General features: G+C 43.0%; 1 protein-coding gene across 2 annotated transcripts in view; it reads left to right on the top strand.

Moving 5' to 3' along the window:
- The first annotated feature begins 16,568 nt into the window (after positions 1-16,568).
- Positions 16,569-20,961, top strand: part of SLC25A37 (solute carrier family 25 member 37) — a 311,455-nt gene continuing 307,062 nt past the window's right edge. Inside the window, exon 1 of one of the 2 annotated variants that reach the window (XM_044083112.1) lies at positions 16,569-16,958. In XM_044083112.1, the coding sequence (XP_043939047.1) occupies positions 16,758-16,958 (201 nt within the window). In that variant the 5' untranslated portion in view covers positions 16,569-16,757. Of the gene's footprint in view, positions 16,959-19,375; positions 19,846-20,961 lie in introns of those variants that run through there. The other variant, XM_044083113.1, reaches the window with a different exon arrangement.

The following is a 20,961-nucleotide window of genomic DNA, read 5'->3' as shown; positions in this document are numbered from 1 at the left end:
GGGGCTCCATTCCAAATATCTTTGACTAAGGTTCACCTTGACTGGGAGGGTGGAAAAGGAGACAAGCAAGTAGGAGTGTTTGAAGATATCCCTGCAGATTTCCTGATAGGGAATGATTTTGATAATGCAGTACCTAGTGTGCATGCAGTTACTTGCAGTCAGGCTTGGAGACAAGCATGTGGATCTGGTAGCTTGGGGGGGGGGGTCCCCAGACAGACCAGACATTTGAAGCCAGGACTGGTGAGGTGGCTACTTCAGGGTGGGAGCTACCCTGTAGCAGTGAGACTGAAGGTGAGCCACAGCTGCTGGTGGGTAATGATGTTCCCTTGGAAAGAGTAACTGGAAGGGCAGAGGTAAGTAGTAGTACCCAGGCTGACAGTGAGGTACTGCTGTCAGAGGATACCAAACTTCCTGTGGAAGGGGAGCTGGGAAGGATTACAAAGAGAGAGAGTTGAGACAGGCTCAGCTCTCAGACCCTACATTACAAGGATTGAGAGATGTAGCTAGGGAAGTACCTGATTCTCAAGGAAAAGGGGAATCTGTATACTGAAACAATGAGCTACTGTGTAGCGAGTGGACCCCGTGAGGGAGGCCTAGAGGGTGAGAGAATACAACAGTTGGTAGTGCCCAGAGCCTACTGTCTGTCACGTCTAGCCATAGCCCATGATATTCTCTTTCCAGGTCATATGGACATAGAGGGTACCAAGAGATATATTATGCAGAACTTTTATTGGCCTTGGATTTTCAGGAATGTAACGGTCCTGCAGGACTTGTAAGCAGTGCCAAAAAGTAGGCAAGGCAGCAGACGAGGGGAAAGCTTATTTGATGCCTTTGCTTGTGATTGAGGACACATTTAAGAGGGTAAATATGGATATTGTGGACCCTCTGAGTACCCCAAGTTCTGCAGGTAAGAAGTATATCCTAGCGGTAGAAGATTATGCTACCATGTACCCTGAGGCAGTGGCTGTGTCCTCCATTGAGGCAGAAAAGGTGTCAAATGCTTTCTTAGAGAATTACAGCAGGGTAGGTTTCCCTAAAGAAATACTGACTGATCTAGGTGCCAATTTCATGTCAGACCTGCTGCCTTGTCTGTGAAAGCATGATGAGGTGAAGCACCTAAAGACCACCCCCTATCATCACCAGACTAATGGTCTGGTCGAGAGTTTAAACTCTCCACTAAAGACCATGTTACGGCACTTGCAGACCAGTTTAAGAGGGAGTGGGACAAATATTTGCCCCATTTGTTGTTTGCTTACAGAGAGGTGCCCCAGGAATCCACAGGTTTTTCACCCTTTCACTTGCTGTATGGGCATAGGGTGAGGGGATTTCTAGATTTGATTCATGATGAGTGGGAAGGTGAGCGTGATTCCCCCAAGGAGTCGGTTGTGGCATATGTCCTAAACCTCAGGAGAAGGCTCAGGAAACTCATGGACTTGGCCCATGAGAACCTGGCATTAGCCCAATAGCATATAAAGGTCTGGTATGACAGAGATGCTCAAGCGAGAGAGTATGCTGTGTGATAGCAGGTTATGATTCTCATTCCTGTCAGACACAGCAAGTTGCATGCAACTTAGAAGGGACCCTTCATTGTGGTAAGAAAGGTAAGTGATGTCATCTGTCTGGTAGAACTGCTAGGCGTGAGGCAGGGGCACAAATTGTACCATGTTAGCATGAGAAACCTTACCCTGATAGAGAGGCCCTTGTGCTGAGTATTTGCACTGGATGGAAGGAAGAGTCTAATGGGGATCTGGTGACTGATCTCCTCAGTGAGGCTCAGACTGACATCTCAGTGGAAGGGGTAGCAATGTCCCAGCAGCTATCCCCTACCCAGGTTTGAAAAATTTGAGCAGTGTTACAGTAGTTTGGGGGCATGTTCACTGGGAAACCAAGGTGTACCCAACTAGTGTAGTACCATGTGGATATAGGAACCCCAATGCCTATTAAGCACACCTCTTATAGTGTGCCTGAGAGAGTCAGACTCTGAGGAAGGAGATTCAGGAAATGTTGAAACTAGGGGTAATCCAGGAGTCCAGCAGTCCATGGGCCTCCTCAGTGGTGCTGGTATCAAAAAAGGATGGCAGCACCAGGTTTTATGTGGATTATAGGAAATTGAATAGTCACAGACAGTCAGATGCTTACCCCATGCCTAGGACAGATGTAACCCTACAGCAGCTGGGTGGGGCTAAATATATTACCATTATTTATCTTACCAAGGGCTACTGGCAGGTGCCCTTGACTCCCAACAGTCGACAGAAGTCAGCCTTTGTGGCTCCTTTTGGTGTGTATGAGTTCACAGAGATGTCCTTTGGGAAACAAAATGCTCTAGCGACTTTCCAGAGGCTGGGAGATCATATCATAGCAGCAGCAGGATATTTTGCCCTTGCTTACCTGGATGATATTGCCATCTACATCCATTCCTGGCAAGAGCACCTTCAGCATGTCAGGGAGGTACTGAGCAGACTACAAAGGGCAGGGTTGGCTATTAAGACCAGTAAGTAGGTGGGTATGGCAGCAGTCTTCTACTTGGGACATAGAGTGGGGAGTGGTAAAATCAGACCAGAACCTGCCAAAGTGAAAGCCATTCAGGCATGGCCTGCCCCTATTACCAAAAAGCAGGTGACAGCATTCTTAAGGACAAGGTACTACAAAATGTTTGTCCCCAATTATAGTACTATAGCTACTCCCCCTCACAGACCTGACAAGGAAAAACAGGCCAGATAAGGTATTGTGGACCCCAGGATGTGAGCAGGCATTCCAGAAGCTTAAAGGAGCTTTGGCAGGACCTCCTGCTTTAGCCAGTCCAGATTACAGCAAATAATTTGTTGTGCAGGTGGATGCTTCAAACCAAACTTAGCCAGAGTTCCTCAGAGGGAGAAAGAGCACCTAGTGGTATATCTCAGCTATAGGCTCCAACTCGGGGAGGAATGCTATGCAGCTGTAGAAAAGGAATATCTAACCATAGTGTGGCCACTGTAGAATCTTCAGCCTTATGTGTATGGAATGAAATTCACTGTAGCTACAGACCACAATCCCTTAACATGGCTACATTGAGACGGCCAGCAAAATGCTAAGCTACTAAGGTAAAGCCTAGGGTTGCAGGCATATGATGTGACAGTGCAGCATGGCAATGGGGTTAGCAATGCCAGCGCAACTGTGATCTCAAGACAGGGAATGGGGTAATGTATTCCCAGATAGGCTTATCCCTCTCAAGCAAAATTTCTTAAGGATCACTTGAAAAACTAGCTTAAGTCTTTGAGAAGGGTGGGAGAAATGTGACAAAGAAGGATACTGCCAGCACAGCTATCCGGAATTTTATAAATAATTATATGTCATTTGTGAATATTAACTTAATTTGTATAAGATGCTTGTGTTACAAATGTATTAGAATTGTATCCCATGCGTATTTCAAACTGCTGCTAAATAAGTGTGTGTTGAAAAGGTTTTTGCAAAGTGCTGTTTGAAATTTAACCACCGTATGCCATATTGGAATAAAAGAGAAATGTACATGCACTATTGTAACTGTTTAAATGTATATATTTTAACAGTGGGAACTGGAATATAGGAGGTTAACATCTGAAAAAGTAGCTGAAATTAAATTACTTTATTGCTACGCAATAAAAGATGGTAACTTTCAGTTTTCACTGCAGCTATGGACACAAAGTCTGTGCTGAGAAGTTTTCTGTATTGTCTTTGAAGTGAACTAATAACTACCTCTGAAAATATGAAGGAATTAAATTGTTTTATGACTTTCAGCATCTGCTAAAGATCTGAGGTCAATGTATTTTCACAGATAGATGCTAAATACTGCCAGCTTCCAGCAGTGGGGGTTTCAGCAGGGATAAAGTCAGATGACAAAAAATGATGTCATTCTGCAAGCTATCCCAGCAGTAATATTTGAGATATTAATTTAAAGTCTCCTAGAGAGACAGTGCATTCTGTATTCTGTCTTGGACTTGACAACAACAGGATTCATTCACCATACATCTGCCTTGCTCTAACAAATTAAGTTACTAGGGAACAGTATGATTGTCTTGGATATAGTCAGGAATATAGCAAAGCTTAGTTCAGATATTTTCTTTATTTGTTTGAGATTGTCCTGCAATGTTGTTTTAAATATTTCCTGTGATTTTGAACTCTGATCTTACTGTGATTATATGCTGAGTATTTTCTTGTTCTTTCATTATTGTTTTACTGTGGCTGAGCTCTCTAGAAATATTTAAGTCTTGAAAGTACTTGCATATTTCTTTGATATCACTGTGCAGGCCACTCCTAATAGCCTTGCTCTTGGTCAAACTACCATTTGTATTAATATTAATATTACAAATTAAGATTGGACACCCTTTGTTAAGGGCCTAAAGTAGCTAAGGAGTTGACTGGTGGCAGTGGTAACTATCTTATTGTCTGGACAAAAGGGGGCATAGCTAGTAAACCTGTGCCAGCCTTTCCCAGGTGTGTGTGTGTGTGTGTGTGTGTGTGTGTGTGTGTGTGTGTGTGTGTGTGTAAATCAAACCTCAAAGAGTGTGTCAGCTACCTGGGCAGGGATATGAAGCACTGGTTGGACAGAGCGGATGCTGGAGGTCTTGGCTTGGCCAGACAGCTGAGATCTCAACTCTGTAGCTGTACCAGTGGGGAGTCTTATTGGGGATCTAGAGAAAGAGGGAGAAACCAGCCCCTGACTGACTGTGCTTCCTTTGTGCTCTCAAAGGAAATTGCACTTGATGCAGAGCACTGCATCTGGAAATACTGTGTGTGTACTTGTCATCCTTCCCAGTGTACATCCCCTACTGTTGCCAGTGGTGAGGATTGAGGCTCCTTAATTACTGGGATTACTGGTCCAGTGGTGGCGCATCACATATTTATTGGTTGACAGTGGATGGATCACCACATCACATATTGGGATTCGGTGATGTGGATATTAAACTCCTGTAGCCGGTAAAGAGTGGTCACTAAATAAGGTGTTTGTACTCTGATCAGTCACAGTGTAGACATTCAGAGTTTCATATCAGAATAGTTTTATTTATTTTGTGTTAGCTTAGTTAGTCAAGGAGAGCAGACAAAGATATCAGCAGAGGAGTATGGCAAGCTGACAAGGACTCAGTCGGCTGAGATGTGCCAAGCCAATGGACTGGTGCATACCAATCTGACTAAAGCAGAAATGATTACAACCTTAGTCACAGCTGCATCACAGACCAACAACCGGGAGGACAACCAGACTGGCCTTGTGCATGTGCAACTCTCAGAAATTGGACAGTTTACCTTTGCCTCAGAGGACTTAAAACTCCATCTGAAGTTAAACAGACTTGAACTGGAGACAATGGTTGGAACTAGAATCAGCAGAGAGACTGAGACATCTGGAAGCAGAAGAAAATGAGAGGCAGAGGCAACATGAAAAGGAGAGGCTGACTCTTCACCAGGGTTATGGTGGTAATGGGGAAGGGAATAACCAAACCCCAGAAGCAATACAGGTCAGTAAATTTCTTCCATACTTTACAGAGGGTGATAATTTGATAGTTTAATGCATATGTTTGAAACAGTTTGTAAACAGTATAACATTAACTAAGGGCTCTGGGTACAGTTCCTGACCCCCTTACTCCATGGTAAAGCTGCAACACCTGTTTCTGAATTGTCTGATACTGATTGCTTAAATTATAGTACAGTTAAAAGTTGTTTTATTAGAGTTTTTTAAGTTAACACCTGAAGCTTATAGAAACAATTTTGTGAGCATAGAAGCAAGGCAAATGAAAGTGTGTGTGAATATATTGCTGAGTTAGCTCTTATTCTTATAGGTGAGTGAGTGGGTGTCAGGTCACCACTTTTGAAGGGCTGCAGACCTTATGGTGAGGGAAAAAAAACCTTAGCACTTTGCCCAAGGACATGAGAATCTGGTTGCCAGATAGAGAATGTAATGCTGCAGAAGAGTTGGGGAAAAAGGGAGAACTATACCTAGCAAGCAGGACATCACTCCACAGAAAGGGATACCCAGTGCTGCACATGGGTCTAAGGGAACTCATGGTGGGCAGTCTAAACTGTCCCAACAGAGTCTGCCAGTAACAGGGGAATCCACTAGTTCATGTACACAGTTAGGATCAAGGGTTAAATGTTTTAAAGGTAACCAGTAGGCCATGTAGTATATAGATGTCCACTGAGGCAAGGTGGGGAACAAAAGGTAGGGGAACCAGTAAGTGGGAATGGCAGAATGCCAGTGGTAAGTTTTCTAGAGACACCAAGGGTACCAAACTATGACAAGAGGTTATATCCTATCTTAGCAGATGGGGAAACAGGCCACTGCTAAAAGAAACAACGCCTCTGTCCTAACCAATGCACAGCCTGCAGTGGTTAAAGAGGAGCACTACTTGCTTGGGAAGTCTACTCCAGTCAAAGCTTTAGGAGGAACCCCATTCCAAATAGCTTTGGCTAGGGTTCACCTTGACTGAAAGGGTGGAAAAGGATATCACTGCAGCTGTCCTGATATGGAATGATTTTGATAATGCAGTACCTTGTGTGCATGTAGTTACACACGGTCAGGCTTGGAGACAAGCATGTAGGACTGGTAGCCTGGAGGGGACCCAGACAGAACACACAATTGAAGCCTGGACTGGTGAGATGGCATCTTCAGGGAGGGAGCTACACTGTAGCAGTGAGACTAAAGGTGAGCCACAGCTGCTTGTGGGTACTGAAATTCTGTTGCACAGCATGACTGCAAGGGCAGAGGTAACTAGTAGTACCCAGGCTGACAGTGAGACACCACTGTCAGAGGATACTAGACTTCCTGTGGAAGGAGAGCTGGGAAGGGTTAGAAAGAGAGAAATGAGATAGGCTCAGCTCTCAGACCATACATTATAGGGCTTGAGGGAGGTAGCCAGGGAGGCACCTGATTCTCAAGGAAAAGGCGAATCTGTATACTGAGACAAAGGGTTACTGTATAGAGAGTGGACCCCTGAGGGAGTGCTAGAGGTTGAAAGAACACAACAGTTGGCAGTGCCCAGAGCCTATCATCTGGCACTTCTAGCCATAGCCTATGACATTCTCCTTGCAGGTTATATGGGCATGAAGCATGCAAAGAGAAGTATTATGCAAAACTTTTATTGGCCTGAGATTTCCAGGGATGTAACAGGATACTGCAGGACTTGCAAGCAGTGCCAAAAAGTAGGCAAGGCAGCAGACAGGGTCAAAGCTCTTATGATGCCTTTGACTGTGACTGAGGAGCTATTTCAGAGGGTAGTTATGGATATTATGGGGCCTCTGAGTGCCCCACGTTCCACAGGAAATAAGTATATCCCAGTGGTAGTAGATTATACTACCTGATATGCTGAGGCGGTGGTCCTGTCCTCCATTGAGGCAGAAAATATGGCAAATGCTTTGTTAGAGGTTTTCAGCAGGGTGGGTTTCCCAGATGAAATACTGACTGATAGATGGGTTAATTTCATGTCAGACCTGCTGACTTGTTAATGGATACACTGTGGGTGAAGCACCTAAAGACCTCCCCCTACCATCACCAGACTAATGGTCTTGTGGAGCGATTAAACTCTACTCTAAAGACCATGCTACAGGCATTTGCAGATCAGTTTAAGAGGGAGTGGAACAAATATTTGCCCCCTCTGTTGTTTGCTTACAGAGAGGTGCCCCAGACATCCACATGTTTTCACCCTTTGAATTGCTCTATGGGCATAGGGTGAGGGGACATCTAGATTTGATTCATGGTGAGTGGGAGGGCAAGTGTGAATACCACAAGGAGTCTGTTGTGGCATATGTCCTAAACATCAGGACAAGGCTCATGGAACTCATGGGCTTGGCCCAGGAGATCCTGGCAGAAGCCCAACAGCAGAAAAATGTCTGATATGACAGGAATGCTCAAGCTAGAGAGTCTGTGTGGGGCCATACACTGTGAGAATATCAGGTACACAAACACAGTATTTCCAGATGCAGCTTTCTGCATGAAATGTAATTTCTCTTAAAAGCACACGGAGACCACAGTCAGTCTGGGGATGGCTTTTCCCGCTTTCTCCAGATCACAAGTAAGACTCCCACTGGCACACCTATAGAGCTGAGATCTCAGCTGAGTGGTTAAGCCAAGACCTCCAGCCTCTATCCAACCACTGCTTTGTGTCCCTGCCCAAGTAGCTGACACACACACACACACACACACACACACACACACACACACACACACATGGTTTGGGGTTTGCTTTACACACACACACACACACACACACACACGCACACACACAAGCACACCTGGGAAAGGCTGGCACAGGTTTTCTAGCTATGTCCCCTTTTGCCCAGACTATAAGGTAGTTATGACTGCCACCTGCCAACTCCTTATCAGCTACTTTAAGGCCCTTAACAAATGGTGACCAATCTTAATGTGTAATATTAATATTAATACAAATGCTAGTTTGATCAAAAGCAAGGGTATTAGGAGTGGCCCACACAGTGTCACCAAATAAATATGCAAGTACTGTCAAAACTTAAATATCTCTAGACAGATCAGCCACAGTGAAAGGTTTAAATATATTTAATAATTAATAATAAAAGTTGAAGATACTCAGTATATATTCACAGTGACATCACAGTTCCAAATCACGTTCTGATGAAGTCTGCATGCTTAGCAGATGAAAGCGCTTAATGTGGATGTTATAGTTTTTGGAAGTGTTTTATTAAAGTTTTTATTCAGTCCGAGCCGGTGTCTCATCGCTGCCTTATTGAACCTAGCTGACGGTCGTTACTGTCTGTTTCTTTTCCTTTTCTGGTGTTGTTCTGTGTTTGACGTTACAGGAAATATTTAAAACAACATTGCAGGACAGTCTCAAATAAATAAAGAAAAATATCTAAACTAAGCTTTGCTATATTCCTGACTATATCCAAGAGAATGGTACTGTTCCAAAAAAAACTTACTTCATCAATGCAAGGCAGATGTGGTGAATGGTTCTTAGGTCCAAAACAGAATACAGAATGCACTGTCTCACTAAGAGACTTCTCAAATTAATATCTCAAATATTACTGCTAGAATAGCTTGCAGAATTACATCATTTATTGTAATCTAACTCTAGTCCCCAGATATAACCCCCCACTGCTGGAAGCTTGGCAGTATTTAGCATCTACCTGTGAAAATACATGGACCTCATATCTTTGGCAGATGCTGGAAGTCATAAAACAATTGCATTCCTTCATACTTTCAGAGGTACACATTAGTTCACGCCGAAAAAAATACAGAAAGCTCCTTAGTTTTAGATATTGTGTCTTCTTGCTGCATTGAAACTGAAAGATACCATCTTTTATGGCATAGCCATAAAGTAATTTAATTTCAGTTATTTTTCTGAAGTTACCCTCCTGTATTTCAGTTTCCACTATTAAAATATATACATTCATTCAGTTACAATAGTGCATGCACATTTCTGATATTTTCCAGTAGAGCACACTATGGTTACATTTTAAGCACAAGCACTTTATAAAATAAATTTTTAACACACACATATCTACAAACAAGTTAGATATACACATGACATAAAGTTCTAATACATTTGTAACACAAGCATCTTACACAAATCATTTTGATATTCACCAATGACATATAATTATTTTTAAAAAATCCAGATAGCTGGGCTGGCAGTACCTCCCTTTGTCACACTTCTTCCCCCTCGAAGATTCAAGCTAGATGTTCGTCGTCTCCCATTGCTGCAGTCCTGACTAATGGGTACTCCGCTGCCCACCATCGGCCCGAATACCAAAGGGCTAGATCTGGCGTCGGTCATGGCGCCCGAGACTGACGTGGTGTCAGTATAAATGCGCATGACCGACGCCATAACTTCAGTCTTTCTTGCCGCATGGTCCTAAGCAGAAGCAGACTTTGCAAGTGCCGTTCGGCGTTCTGGAATTGTCGGTTTTCGAGTTTCAGACTGGAGACCAAGTTGGGCTAAGTACCCCATTGGGGGACATTTTTTTTTTTTGTCTTTTTCTTGCCTCAGTATTGACAGATGTCAGAAAAAGTTAATAACTGTATTTCTTGTGGGAAACAGATTCCTCATAGGGATTACCATTCACTCTGCATTCCTTGTTTAGGGCCTGAGCACGACGTTGTTGGGTGTCGCTTTTGTGCTACTTTTAATAAGCGTACTATTAAACATCGGTTGGACTGTGCTAGGCTGGTGTTTGGTAAACGTTGTAATTACAACATGCCGTCTGATTCTCCGACGACTGGCTCTTCTAAGAAGCGCAAAGAAAAGTCTTTGCGGTCCAAGCAGGATGAGGCGTCCACTCCGGACGTCGGTCCTGTAGAACCACTGGCTGCTTCAGTGGCTCTTTCTGACAGTGTACCTGAGTGTCAAGGGGAGCCTTTGTTACTACAGGGGGTGGCTTCTCCTTTGTTAGGCCAGGGTGAGGGTGCGCCTCTGTTGTCTGTGGCTCCCTCCCCTCGTAGGGTGGTTAAGCCTCCTCCTTCTCAAGGCAAAGGCCATTCTAAGTCTAAGTCTGCCCCTGGTGCTTTTCCCCAGGGTCCAGCTCCTAGGAAGCACATGTTAAAGATGGCTGAAGATTTGATTACTTTAATTAGGGGTTCCATGCCTCCCCCTGAGAAGAGGCCCAGGGTAGAGACAGAGTTGGAGGGTTTGGTTCAGTCTTCCAATGAGTCAGATTCCTCTGTGGAAGACCTTCAGGATTTCCCTCCCTATTCTGATTCGGAGGCTGAGGATGCTTCTCCCTCTCGTCCCCTCCAGAAGATTTTTCTTTCTCTGAAACTTTGCATTCCATGAGGGAACATTTCAAATGGGAAGGCCAGGATTATTCTGATTCTCGTAAAGGCTGAGAGAATTTTTGTTTTTGCCTCAGCACAGGCCCTTGGCTATTCCTCCTGTACTGGATGTTGTTCAGGATGTATTTTCTGAGGCTGCCCTTAACCCAGATTCTCTGCCTCCTGCCCCTGTTAAACCAGATAGATACTACAGGGTTCCGGAAGCTCACAAGTACTTGTTTAAGAGCCCTAGGGCTGATCCAGAAACTATTTCTCAAGGCTCCAAAGGTGTTAAGGCTTCTGTGGTTAAGAATCCAGTTCCTCTGGACAAGGATGCTAGGGCCCTGGATAGGTGGGGTAAAAAAACTGTATACCTCTTCTACTTTGGCTATGAGGGCTTTAAATTGTCAGTTTCATATGCTCAGGTATCAGAATTTTTTGTTAAGTCAATTGAAATGTAAAGTAGATGCTTTAGCTGAAGGTATTGACTGTAAGGAGCTTCAGGATTTAGTGCATGCTTCAGACCAGGTTGGTAAGCATTCTTTGCAGTGTGGTTTTGATGCTTTACAAGCTTCTTCCAGGGTGGCTGCTACTAGTTCTGTTGTTCGCAGACATGCCTGGCTTAAAGATCAGTCCTTGTCAGAGCATGTTAAAGCTCGAATTATGGATGCTCCTTTGCAATCTGATGTTCTTTTTGGCCCTCCAGTGGAATTAGTTTTAAAAAAAAATGGAGGAAAAAGCTAAGTCTATGCAGACAGTTAAGGAATTTTTACAGGTTCAGCCCCCTAAGTTCAATAGGAATTGGCCTGCTAAGGGATGGTCTTTTCCCTCTTCGGATTTTCATTCTAGAGGCAGGTCGAGGCGTGGTAGAGGTAGGGCTTCCTTTCAGGGCCCTGTTACTTCTAGGTCTTTGAGTTCTTCTACCCCTTCTGCTGGGGAGGGCAGGGGTCAGTCCTTTCGGAAGCAGACCCAATGACCTGTGTCTTCAGCTGCCGGACTCTGCTTTGCTGGCAGCTCCTCTAGGCGGAAAACTGGGACTTTTCAAAAGAAATTGGCATTTGGTTACCCAAGACAAATGGGTGTTGGACATTATAACTCGAGGCTACAAATTTTATTTTCACACATTCCCGCCTTTCAATGGTATGCCGGATGTGCCTCATCAGCAAAGACTGGAAGCACAGGCACAGATTTCTTCTCTGCTCCAGTTGGGAGCAATACAGGAAGTTCCTTCTGCGGAAAGGGGCACAGGGTTTTATTCCCGTCTTTTCTTAGTGCCAAAGAAGGGAAATACTTGGAGGCCCATTCTGGATTTATCCATTCTAAACACCTTTCTGGAAATTCCGAAATTCAAGATGTTAACACTGCAACAGCTGTTGCCTATGCTGGGCAGGGATCACTGGATGGTGACTTTGGATCTCAAGGAGGCCTATCTTCACATTCCTATCAGGCCCAGTTGCAGGAAATGCCTGAGGTTTCGGACTGGGAATTTGCATTATCAGTTCTCTGCATTGCCCTTTGGCTTATCTACTGCACCCAGGGTATTCACAAAAGTCCTGGCTCCAGTAATAGCTTTTTTCAGACTAAAAGGAATTCAGATTTATCCTTATCTGGATGATTGTTTGATACTGGCTCAAGGCAAGCACGAACTACTTCGACATCTGCAGTATGTGATGACAGTTTTCAGATGCCTGGGGTATTCTGTGAACGAAATAAAGTCCAGTCTAGTACCCTCACAAGAGATGTGTTTTCTGGGTGTGAGACTGAATACAGCGACTCAGATGGCATTTCTTACCCCGGACAAACAAAGAAATCTTCACCAATACTTCCTACAGCTATCAGTAATGTCCAGGCTGACTGCAAGGACAGTCCTTCAAGCCTTGGGGTTCATGGCATCTTGCATTCTAGTACTTCCCAATGCCAAACTGCATATGAGGAAGTTACAATGGTATCTCAAAAGCGTTTGGACTCAACACAGCCACGATTTGGACACTGTCATTCGGATTCTTCCTTGCATTCAGAAGGAATTTGTGTGGTGGGCTCAGGAATGTCACCTAAACAAGGGACTCTCTGTGACCCAACCAGAGGCAAGTCAGATATTAACGACAGACGCCTCGGAGTCAGCCTGGGGTGCTCATTTCAAAGGAAAATGGATTCAAGACCTTTGGCCCCCGGAGTTGCTTCACTTGCATATCAATATGAAGGAGATGCTGGCAGTTCAATTTGCCTTAAAAGCATTCCAGGATCTACTTCGACCGGGACTGGTGTTGATTCGAACGGACAACACAACTGTCATGTGGTACATCAACAAGCAGGGGGGGACTCATTCTTACCCTCTTTGCAGACAAGCAATGCTGTTATGGGAAACTGCTTTGAATCTGCACATCACTCTTCGAGCACAGTTTCTGCCGGGGGTACAGAATTCGTTAGCGGATGCTCTGAGCAGGCAAATGGTGGATCCTCACGAATGGAAGTTGGATCCTCAGGTGTTTCGTCAGTTGACCATGGCTTGGGGAACTCCAGACATAGATCTGTTCGCTTCTCCTCTGAATTTCCAGCTACCTCTGTTTTGCACAAGGCTGTTTCATCCGAAAGCCTGGAAAATAGATGCACTATCCTTCAGTTGGAGCAACCTTCACGTGTATGCCTTTCCTCCTCTGCCTCTTCTTCCGAAAGTCCTGTTGAAAGTCAGGAGGGACAAACCGTGCATGATCCTTATAGCACCGGATTGGCCTCGTCAGCATTGGTACCCTCTGTTGAGGAGCTTAATTCAGGGGGCCCCTTGGCCATTACCACGGATTCCTCACTTATTGTCTCAAGAAAACAATCATTTTCTCAATGTCAGGGTGCAATCCCTACACCTGACAGCCTGGCGCATTCAGTTTTAGAGAATGAGGGCCTTCAGCTCCCTCAACAAGTTTTGGATGTTCTTTTGGAAGCCAGGCGTCCTAGTACTCGAAAAGTTTATGCTGATAAATGGAAGAGATTTTTTCTTTGGAGTTCGGCTAAAGGCTTTGATGTCACATTGCCTGATTTGAGTTGTACATTGCAATATTTGACTATGTTATTGGACAAGGGTTTGTCTTTCTCTTCTGTTAAAGTGCATGCTGCAGCTATTTCTGCTCACTATGATGGTGACCCTCCTTTATTTTCACATCCATTGCTTAAACAGTTTCTTAGAGGGGCAAAGAATATAAGACCCCCACGGAGGGCTCCTACTCCTACTTGGGATCTTAATTTTGTTTTGGAAAAGCTGACTCTGCCTCCTTTTGAACCTGCAGCTACGGCTGACTTGAAGTTGTTGTCTTGGAAGACTGCTTTTTTATTGGCTGTTACTTCTGCTAGAAGGGTATCTGAATTACAGGCTCTCATGGCAGTGGAACCTTTTCTGATTTTTCACCGGGACAGAGTTTCCTTGCGTACTAATCCTACTTTTCTGCCTAAAGTGACTTCTAATGTGGCATTGAACCAGTCTATACATTTGCCTACTTTTTATGCTAACCCCCAAACTGAAGGGGAAAAAGTTTTGCATTCTTTGGATGTACATAGGTAGTTATGATATTATTTGTTCAGAACCAAAGAGTTCAGAAGTTCTCAACAGTTATTTGTTTCGTTTGCTGTGACTTCACGTGGAAAAGCTGTCTCAAAACAAACTATTTCCAAGTGGATTGGCCATTGTATTGCTTTTTGTTATTCTCATCATGGAAAAGAGGTTCCAGTTGGGATCAGGCCTCATTCTACTAGGGCTACGGCCACATCTACTGCTTTTTTAAGAGGGGTAGCTACTAAAGACATTCTAGAGGCAGCTACCTGGAGTTCTGTACATACCTTTACAAAGCATTATCATTTGCCTCTTTATTCTAGGTCTAGGGCTGGGTTTGCCACTGCAGTCTTACAGGGCATGTCTGCAGCTCCTCAGGCTATTTAGTTGACCAACCTCCCTTTTTTTTCCGTTGCTCTGGGATTCTACCCATTAGTCAGGACTGCAGCAATGGGAGACGACGAACATAGTACAGTTTTGTACCTACCATAAATGTAGATGTTCGAGGATCTCCATTGCTGCAGTCCAATTTTCCCTCCCTCCTTCCCCCTTTTTCTTTTTAGATTGGGGTTTTTGGGTGGTGTTTTTTGCATTCTGACGTCTGAGGCAAGAAAGACTGAAGTTATGGCGTCGGTCATGCGCATTTATACTGACACCACGTCAGTCTCGGGCGCCATGACCGACGCCAGATCTAGCCCTTTGGTATTCGGGCCGATGGTGGGCAGCGGAGTACCCATTAGTCAGGACTGCAGCAATGGAGATCCTCGAACATCTACATTTATAGTAGGTACAAAACTGTACTTTTTCCAAGTGACCCTTAAGAAATGTTGCTTGAGAAGGATGAGGCTATCTGGGAATACATTAACCCATACCCTGTCTTGGGATCCCAGCTGCCTTGGCATTTCTGACCCCATTACAGTGCTGCACTGCCATATGCCTGCAACCCTAGGCTCCACCATAGTAATTTGGGATTTTGCTGGCTGGCTCCCTGAAGCTATAGATCCCCCTCAGACAACTCCTACCTTCTACTGCAAATTCTTAGCACAAGGGCCTCCCTGTCATGGTAAGGCTTCATCATGTTAACATGGTGCAATTTGTGCCCCTTCCTCCTGTGTCACAATTCTACCATGTAGTTAACATAACTTACCTTCTTTACCACCTTGAAGGGTCCCTCCCAAGCTGCCTGCAGCTTGTTGTGTCTGACAGGAATAAGAACCACTGGTGCCAGTGGTCAGGAATGAGGCCCCTTTATTACTGGTCCAGGGGTGGGTCGTCACATAAGAATTCCTCTGTTGTTCCTTAATACTTATTTGGTTTGTTGTAGTAATATTTACTGAAGGAGAATTTACTTTACTTTGTTCTAAAGCTTTCAAACTGCTACCGCTAGAATCAAAGACAAGCCAAAAATAATCATATATAAAGGTCTCATATCAAATACAGATTTTTAAATATTAGTACGTCTGGCTTTAAATTTGACTACAATCCACAACATTTTTGTAAACAATCATTAATTTTAAGAGGGACAGAGCAATGCTGTGCCAAAAATCAGGGACACTTGAGAGATATGAATATAAATTAAAAAAATCTAGTTTTGTACTACACCTGTTAGCAAGAACTTGTATAGTACTACAGGACACTGTCCTTCCTTAAAATTCCTGTGCTGTCCTGAGAACATTATATATACACACAAAGACATGTACATGCGTATTATGTAATAATGTCCGTGTGGAAAAATGCAGCAATAAAGAAAAGACATGTGACACATATAACAAATTTAAATTCCAGATCAAGTGCATTGTAGGGTTAAAAGTGTTAAAGACGCAAAACTTTTACTTGGGTAACAGCACTCAGCAAGGCTTGGCTTTTGTAAGCCTACAACATTTAAAACGCGTAATCATTTACGTTACCTAATCGCTGTACTAAGGTTTCGTAATAAAGAGAAGGGAAAAGTAAAGTTTCTGTAAAAACCGGAAATGACAGCATCAGAGACTAGTCTCTGCTGTCCCAAGTTTCATAAGGCGAGAGTCCTGCTTAATTGTGTAAGAATTTGGACTAAAATGGTTCACTCTCAAGCAAAAACAATCACTGTATATGACTGCCTCTCTCGCTCGAATTTATATAACTGAATATCAACTACTCTTTTGCAATGCAGTAGGGGCAGAATAACTAAAACATGTTTACAAATACACAGGTTTACAGAAAACTCATAGTCTCTATCGTTGATTGGATAGATGTATTATCGGAAAGTTGACAGCCCTCCTTCGTGGCCAATCAACAATCAAAGAAATATATATCTCTCTGGGGATGCCGTGTAAGTAGGGTACTGCCTCTTTTCATTCATACTTGTATATGAACGAGCAAGCTTTAGTATTCTAATTGGTTTTCACAACCGTCTGTTATTTTGTGGTTGCCTTCCGTGCAGTGACGGCAGCAGCCTCTTGGGAGGAGGTTGCCCGCTCTCCTTTACAGTTAAGTTAAGTTTTCTGTTACCAGATGGAGCTGCGAATAGTTGGAACAGACGCTGCGGCGGGGCTGAGGATGGAGTCTGAAAACCGGGAGCGGGAACACGGCACCGGGGGTGTGGATGAATATGAGAGTTTGCCGGCCCACGTCTCCCCATTCACGCACATGATAGCCGGAGCCGTGGCTGGGATTTTGGAACACTCGGTCATGTACCCTGTGGATTCTGTGAAGGTGAGCAAAGCGGTGATATTTACACTCTTTGCTGTTGAAATTGAGGGTGATGGTGCGTCAGGGTGCACACCAGTACTGCATGATTGCCTTCCCAAGGGGCGCTGAGTTGATGCGTGTCGCAGGTTGTGGATGATCAAACTTCAGTGTGCAGCATCAGTTTTTAGTTGTATTTCACTTTTTAATATGCTCTGTCATTGGAAGGACTTTTAAGTTCAGAGGTCTACTGTCCTTGAGCCTGGCTGTAACCCACATTAGTATGCCTGATCCGTGTGGATCTGTGTTTAAAACTTTCATCTTTGTTTCTTGTGCATCTAGCTCCTTGTTCTGGAATGGAATGCGGCTCTAGAGAGAAACAATGTAGCTGACACAATATAAATTGGTGTTAATTAATTGACAGCTTTATGAACTTTGTGTCTTGCAACGTGTGTAGCAGACTTTCTGAATTCCAGCATTACGTGCATTATTTTTATTAAATCTGCCAACATTTTTTCATTGAATTAAGTCCTTTTCTTAAGTGGTATTTCTAAAAGCATAATCTTGCTAAGACAAGCACGCAACTAAAGCTGGTGGTTTAGATTTATTAAACTTGCTTAAGTTATTTCATTTTTTCCTAAAAAGTGTGTATGACTAACAGTATTACCAAAGCCTTCTGAAATTGAATCTTTTGAACCTTCAGTGAAACCTTTTGCTTATAGTTTTTTGCAGAACTTAAGGTATTGAAAAACCTTTAAGTTTGTGGAAGAGGATAACTGGGGTCATTGTATGAAGAGCATTAGTGTGGATTATCTGTGTGACAATACAGTGCCCCTGATGTGATTTTTGTTTGATGGCTGGCCTCCGTGATTGCCCCTAACATGAGGCAGTATTTAGTGGTATGGTCCTCACTTCGTTTTTTTCCTGGTTTATTGAGCTGTGGTAAAACTACCGGATCTTTTCTAGCAAATACCATCTGTTTCACAGTTATGTTTGATAATTTTTGTTTTGACAATATTTAAATCAATTTTTTTTTGTTTTTTTTTTTTTTTTTCAGTGATTCATAGTATAAGAACCACCATTGTCATATGAAGTCATTTATTTTTCAGCAGTGACCAGAGTGCTTGTAATTCAGTAGTTTCTTTCTTTTTCTTCTATGGTATGCTTATAAAGGCTTTAGGCATGAGACTCAGAACTGCTAGACGTTTTTATTCTGTGACTGTTTGTATGTTATGTCTTGACAAAAAAAAAGTCTGACTTTAATCCAGATACTATCTTCTACACGATGTATTTTTTGTCATAATGGTTTACAGAGTAACCAGTGTATATAATTTTTAGCTTCCGTAGCAAGTCCAAGGTCTTTAAAATTTGTACTGCAGGGGTTAGTTGTTTGAGTTGCTGATTGACTGACTGAACTGGAGGAGGGGGATTTGCCAATTCAATTTTTTGACTCTGCTGTTTTGTGGGGTGGCTGTGGTGGTGCAGCGGTTTGCGTTGCTGCCTCACAACAAGAGGTTCTCGGGTTCAATCCTCGGCTGGGGTGCCTTCTGTGCGGACTCTGCATGTCCTCCCTGTGGTCGTGTGGGTTTTTTCCGGGTGCTCTGGTTTCCTCCCACATCCCAAAGACATATGCTGTAGATGGATTGGATACAATTGGTCCTAGGCATGAGTGCGTGCATCTGTGTGCCTTCCGTGGAAGGTTGGGCGACAGGCTGGCAACTCAACACCGTTAAACTTCACTGCCCATCATGAGCGGACAGGTGATCCACTGTGGTGACCCCTAAGCGGGGAAAAAGCCAAAAGAAGACTCTGCTGTTTGTGGCCCTACAAAGATTTCTCCTTTAAACTCCTGTTATTTCTTTTCCAGATGTAGTAATCAGAGCATGAACCATATTAATAGTTTTCATGTCGATGTTGGGTGATTAGCCCGACCTTCAGCTTCATAAAATAGTACTTGTTTTATTGTTGTGTTTGGGATGATTTGTCAATGCTGCTTGTGAAGACTGAAATGTACAGTGAAGTTAACTTCTTTCAGAATTTGGCAGCTATAAAGAATGCTCATGGTCTGGAAACAAAAATTCAAAGGATTTCCTGTGTGGCTATAACAAAAGTGATCCAGGGTTACACAGCACACTAACTGATCGGAGTTATCATTGATCCGTAACTGACCTCAATTTTTTCTGTAGTCACCCAAATGTTTTAAAATGAAAAGGTACCATGACCTCACTGTTTGCTTTCTAGCAGCCCTGGCTTGCTTTGAGCCATCCCTAAAATTCAGGAGTTTTCAGTGTTATCTTTTTTATATTAACCACTTTTAAACACACAGTAGCTGATTAAGTTCCTTGATGCATGATTTGTTTTAGTCACAGCAGGAACTGCAATCTGTAAGCAGCATATACTGCATAATATAATGTATAGCATCTATTGAAAGCAGGTACATGATAACTGAGAAAGATCATCAACATTTTATGCAAGGCTGGCCAAGAAAATAGTAGCATATAGAGTACACTAGATTGTAATGTGTGCATTGTTTATACAAGTCCACAATAACAAGGACTCCTCTCTTAACTATCCTCCTCAGTGCCTCTCCAATCCTGACTAATCTCCGCCAGGCTGATTTAAACAAAATGGAATCTTGTTATAACAAGATTGCCAAGTTCGCTACAGAAGCCTCATGTAGGTCCCCTCCCTGTCTATCACTTAAGCAGCTTAACTGGCTTGAGCTGCCTCAACTATTGCTACTCGGTCAATTCAGTGGCACGCAAGTTGTACTACCTTCCTGATAAAACCCCAGCACTCTAGCATCTAATTCAACCCTATGCTACTGCTAGAACCCTGAGATCTAGTAACCAGAACCTCCTGAGATCTAGTAACCAGAACCTCCTGAATGTCATCAAATATAAGAATTATGCTGGTAAGTCTCATTTTGGTTGCACTATTGCAAGAGTCTGGACTACACTAACCAGCCACATAACTTCTAATAGCCCTACTACACAATTTAAACAACTCCTGAAAACCCACTATACAAACAAATGGCTATGCTTCTGTTACTCCCCAGGTTAATGTATTGTTATGTGGATACTGTGAGGTGATACCAGTTCCCCTGGCAAGGCTGGTCTGATCAAATCTCAAAGATTGTCACTACTTTTGCTATTTGCTGTATAGTACCAAGATCTAGCTATTATATTCTTAGCAACAATTACTTCTTGTCAGAAACGACTACCATATGCTGATAGATCTCTTACTACATCGCATGTTTTTATCCTTAAAAATTATGTACATGTTTGAATTTATTTTGTGTTTTGAATTTTTATTTTATTGTATGCTGACATTTTTCTTGTGTATTGTATTTGGGAGTTCTCCCCAGGCCTCCGCTGAAAATGGACCCTAAGTCCAGTCTGACTTTCCTGGTAAACAAATGTAAAATGAAATTAATGGGCTCCCTAATCACAGGTGTGTTGGGAATGGTTGCGGGTGGTTGACAGTGGCAAAATATCAGAACTCCTTTATTGAAGGTATTGGTAATCTTGGCATTTACAACTGTTGAGTCTGATTACAGGACACTTTTTTTTTTTTTTTTTTTTTTTTAAGCAGGGCGAGTTGTAAAGAATAATATTGCTAGGGCTTTTTCTGCAAGAGTAGCAACCTATTGAGGACCAGAACTTTTGGTAATAGGTGGTGGTGTTTACTTATTTCTGTGTTGTAGATCTTCAATTTTGTATTCTCAATTCCATTTATATCTATTACAAATGTTTATAAATATTTAAAGCTTGTGTTGTATGTATTTTTTTTATTTGCAATGTGTTTTTTAGTTTTTATGAAACACTATGAATGTATTCACCTGAGCAATGTATGGAAATGGTAGTCTTTGATCAGTGCACTACCCTGTTAACAAAATAAAACAAGTAAACTTTTTAATTGTTTGGACCAATGCAGCTACCTGGTTAACAAAGGTCCTTTCTTGTTGAAGCAAACTTGTTTTATCAGCGTTCTAAGTTTGTAAAAACAGTATTTTAAAAATTGACCATAT

Source organism: Protopterus annectens, chromosome 9.part0, assembly GCF_019279795.1.
Source record: "Protopterus annectens isolate FY-2018-M chromosome 9.part0, PAN1.0, whole genome shotgun sequence".
Taxonomy (NCBI): Eukaryota; Metazoa; Chordata; order Ceratodontiformes; family Protopteridae; genus Protopterus; species Protopterus annectens.
Note: the sequence above shows the minus strand (reverse complement) of the source record. Positions and strands in the feature narration are given on the sequence as shown.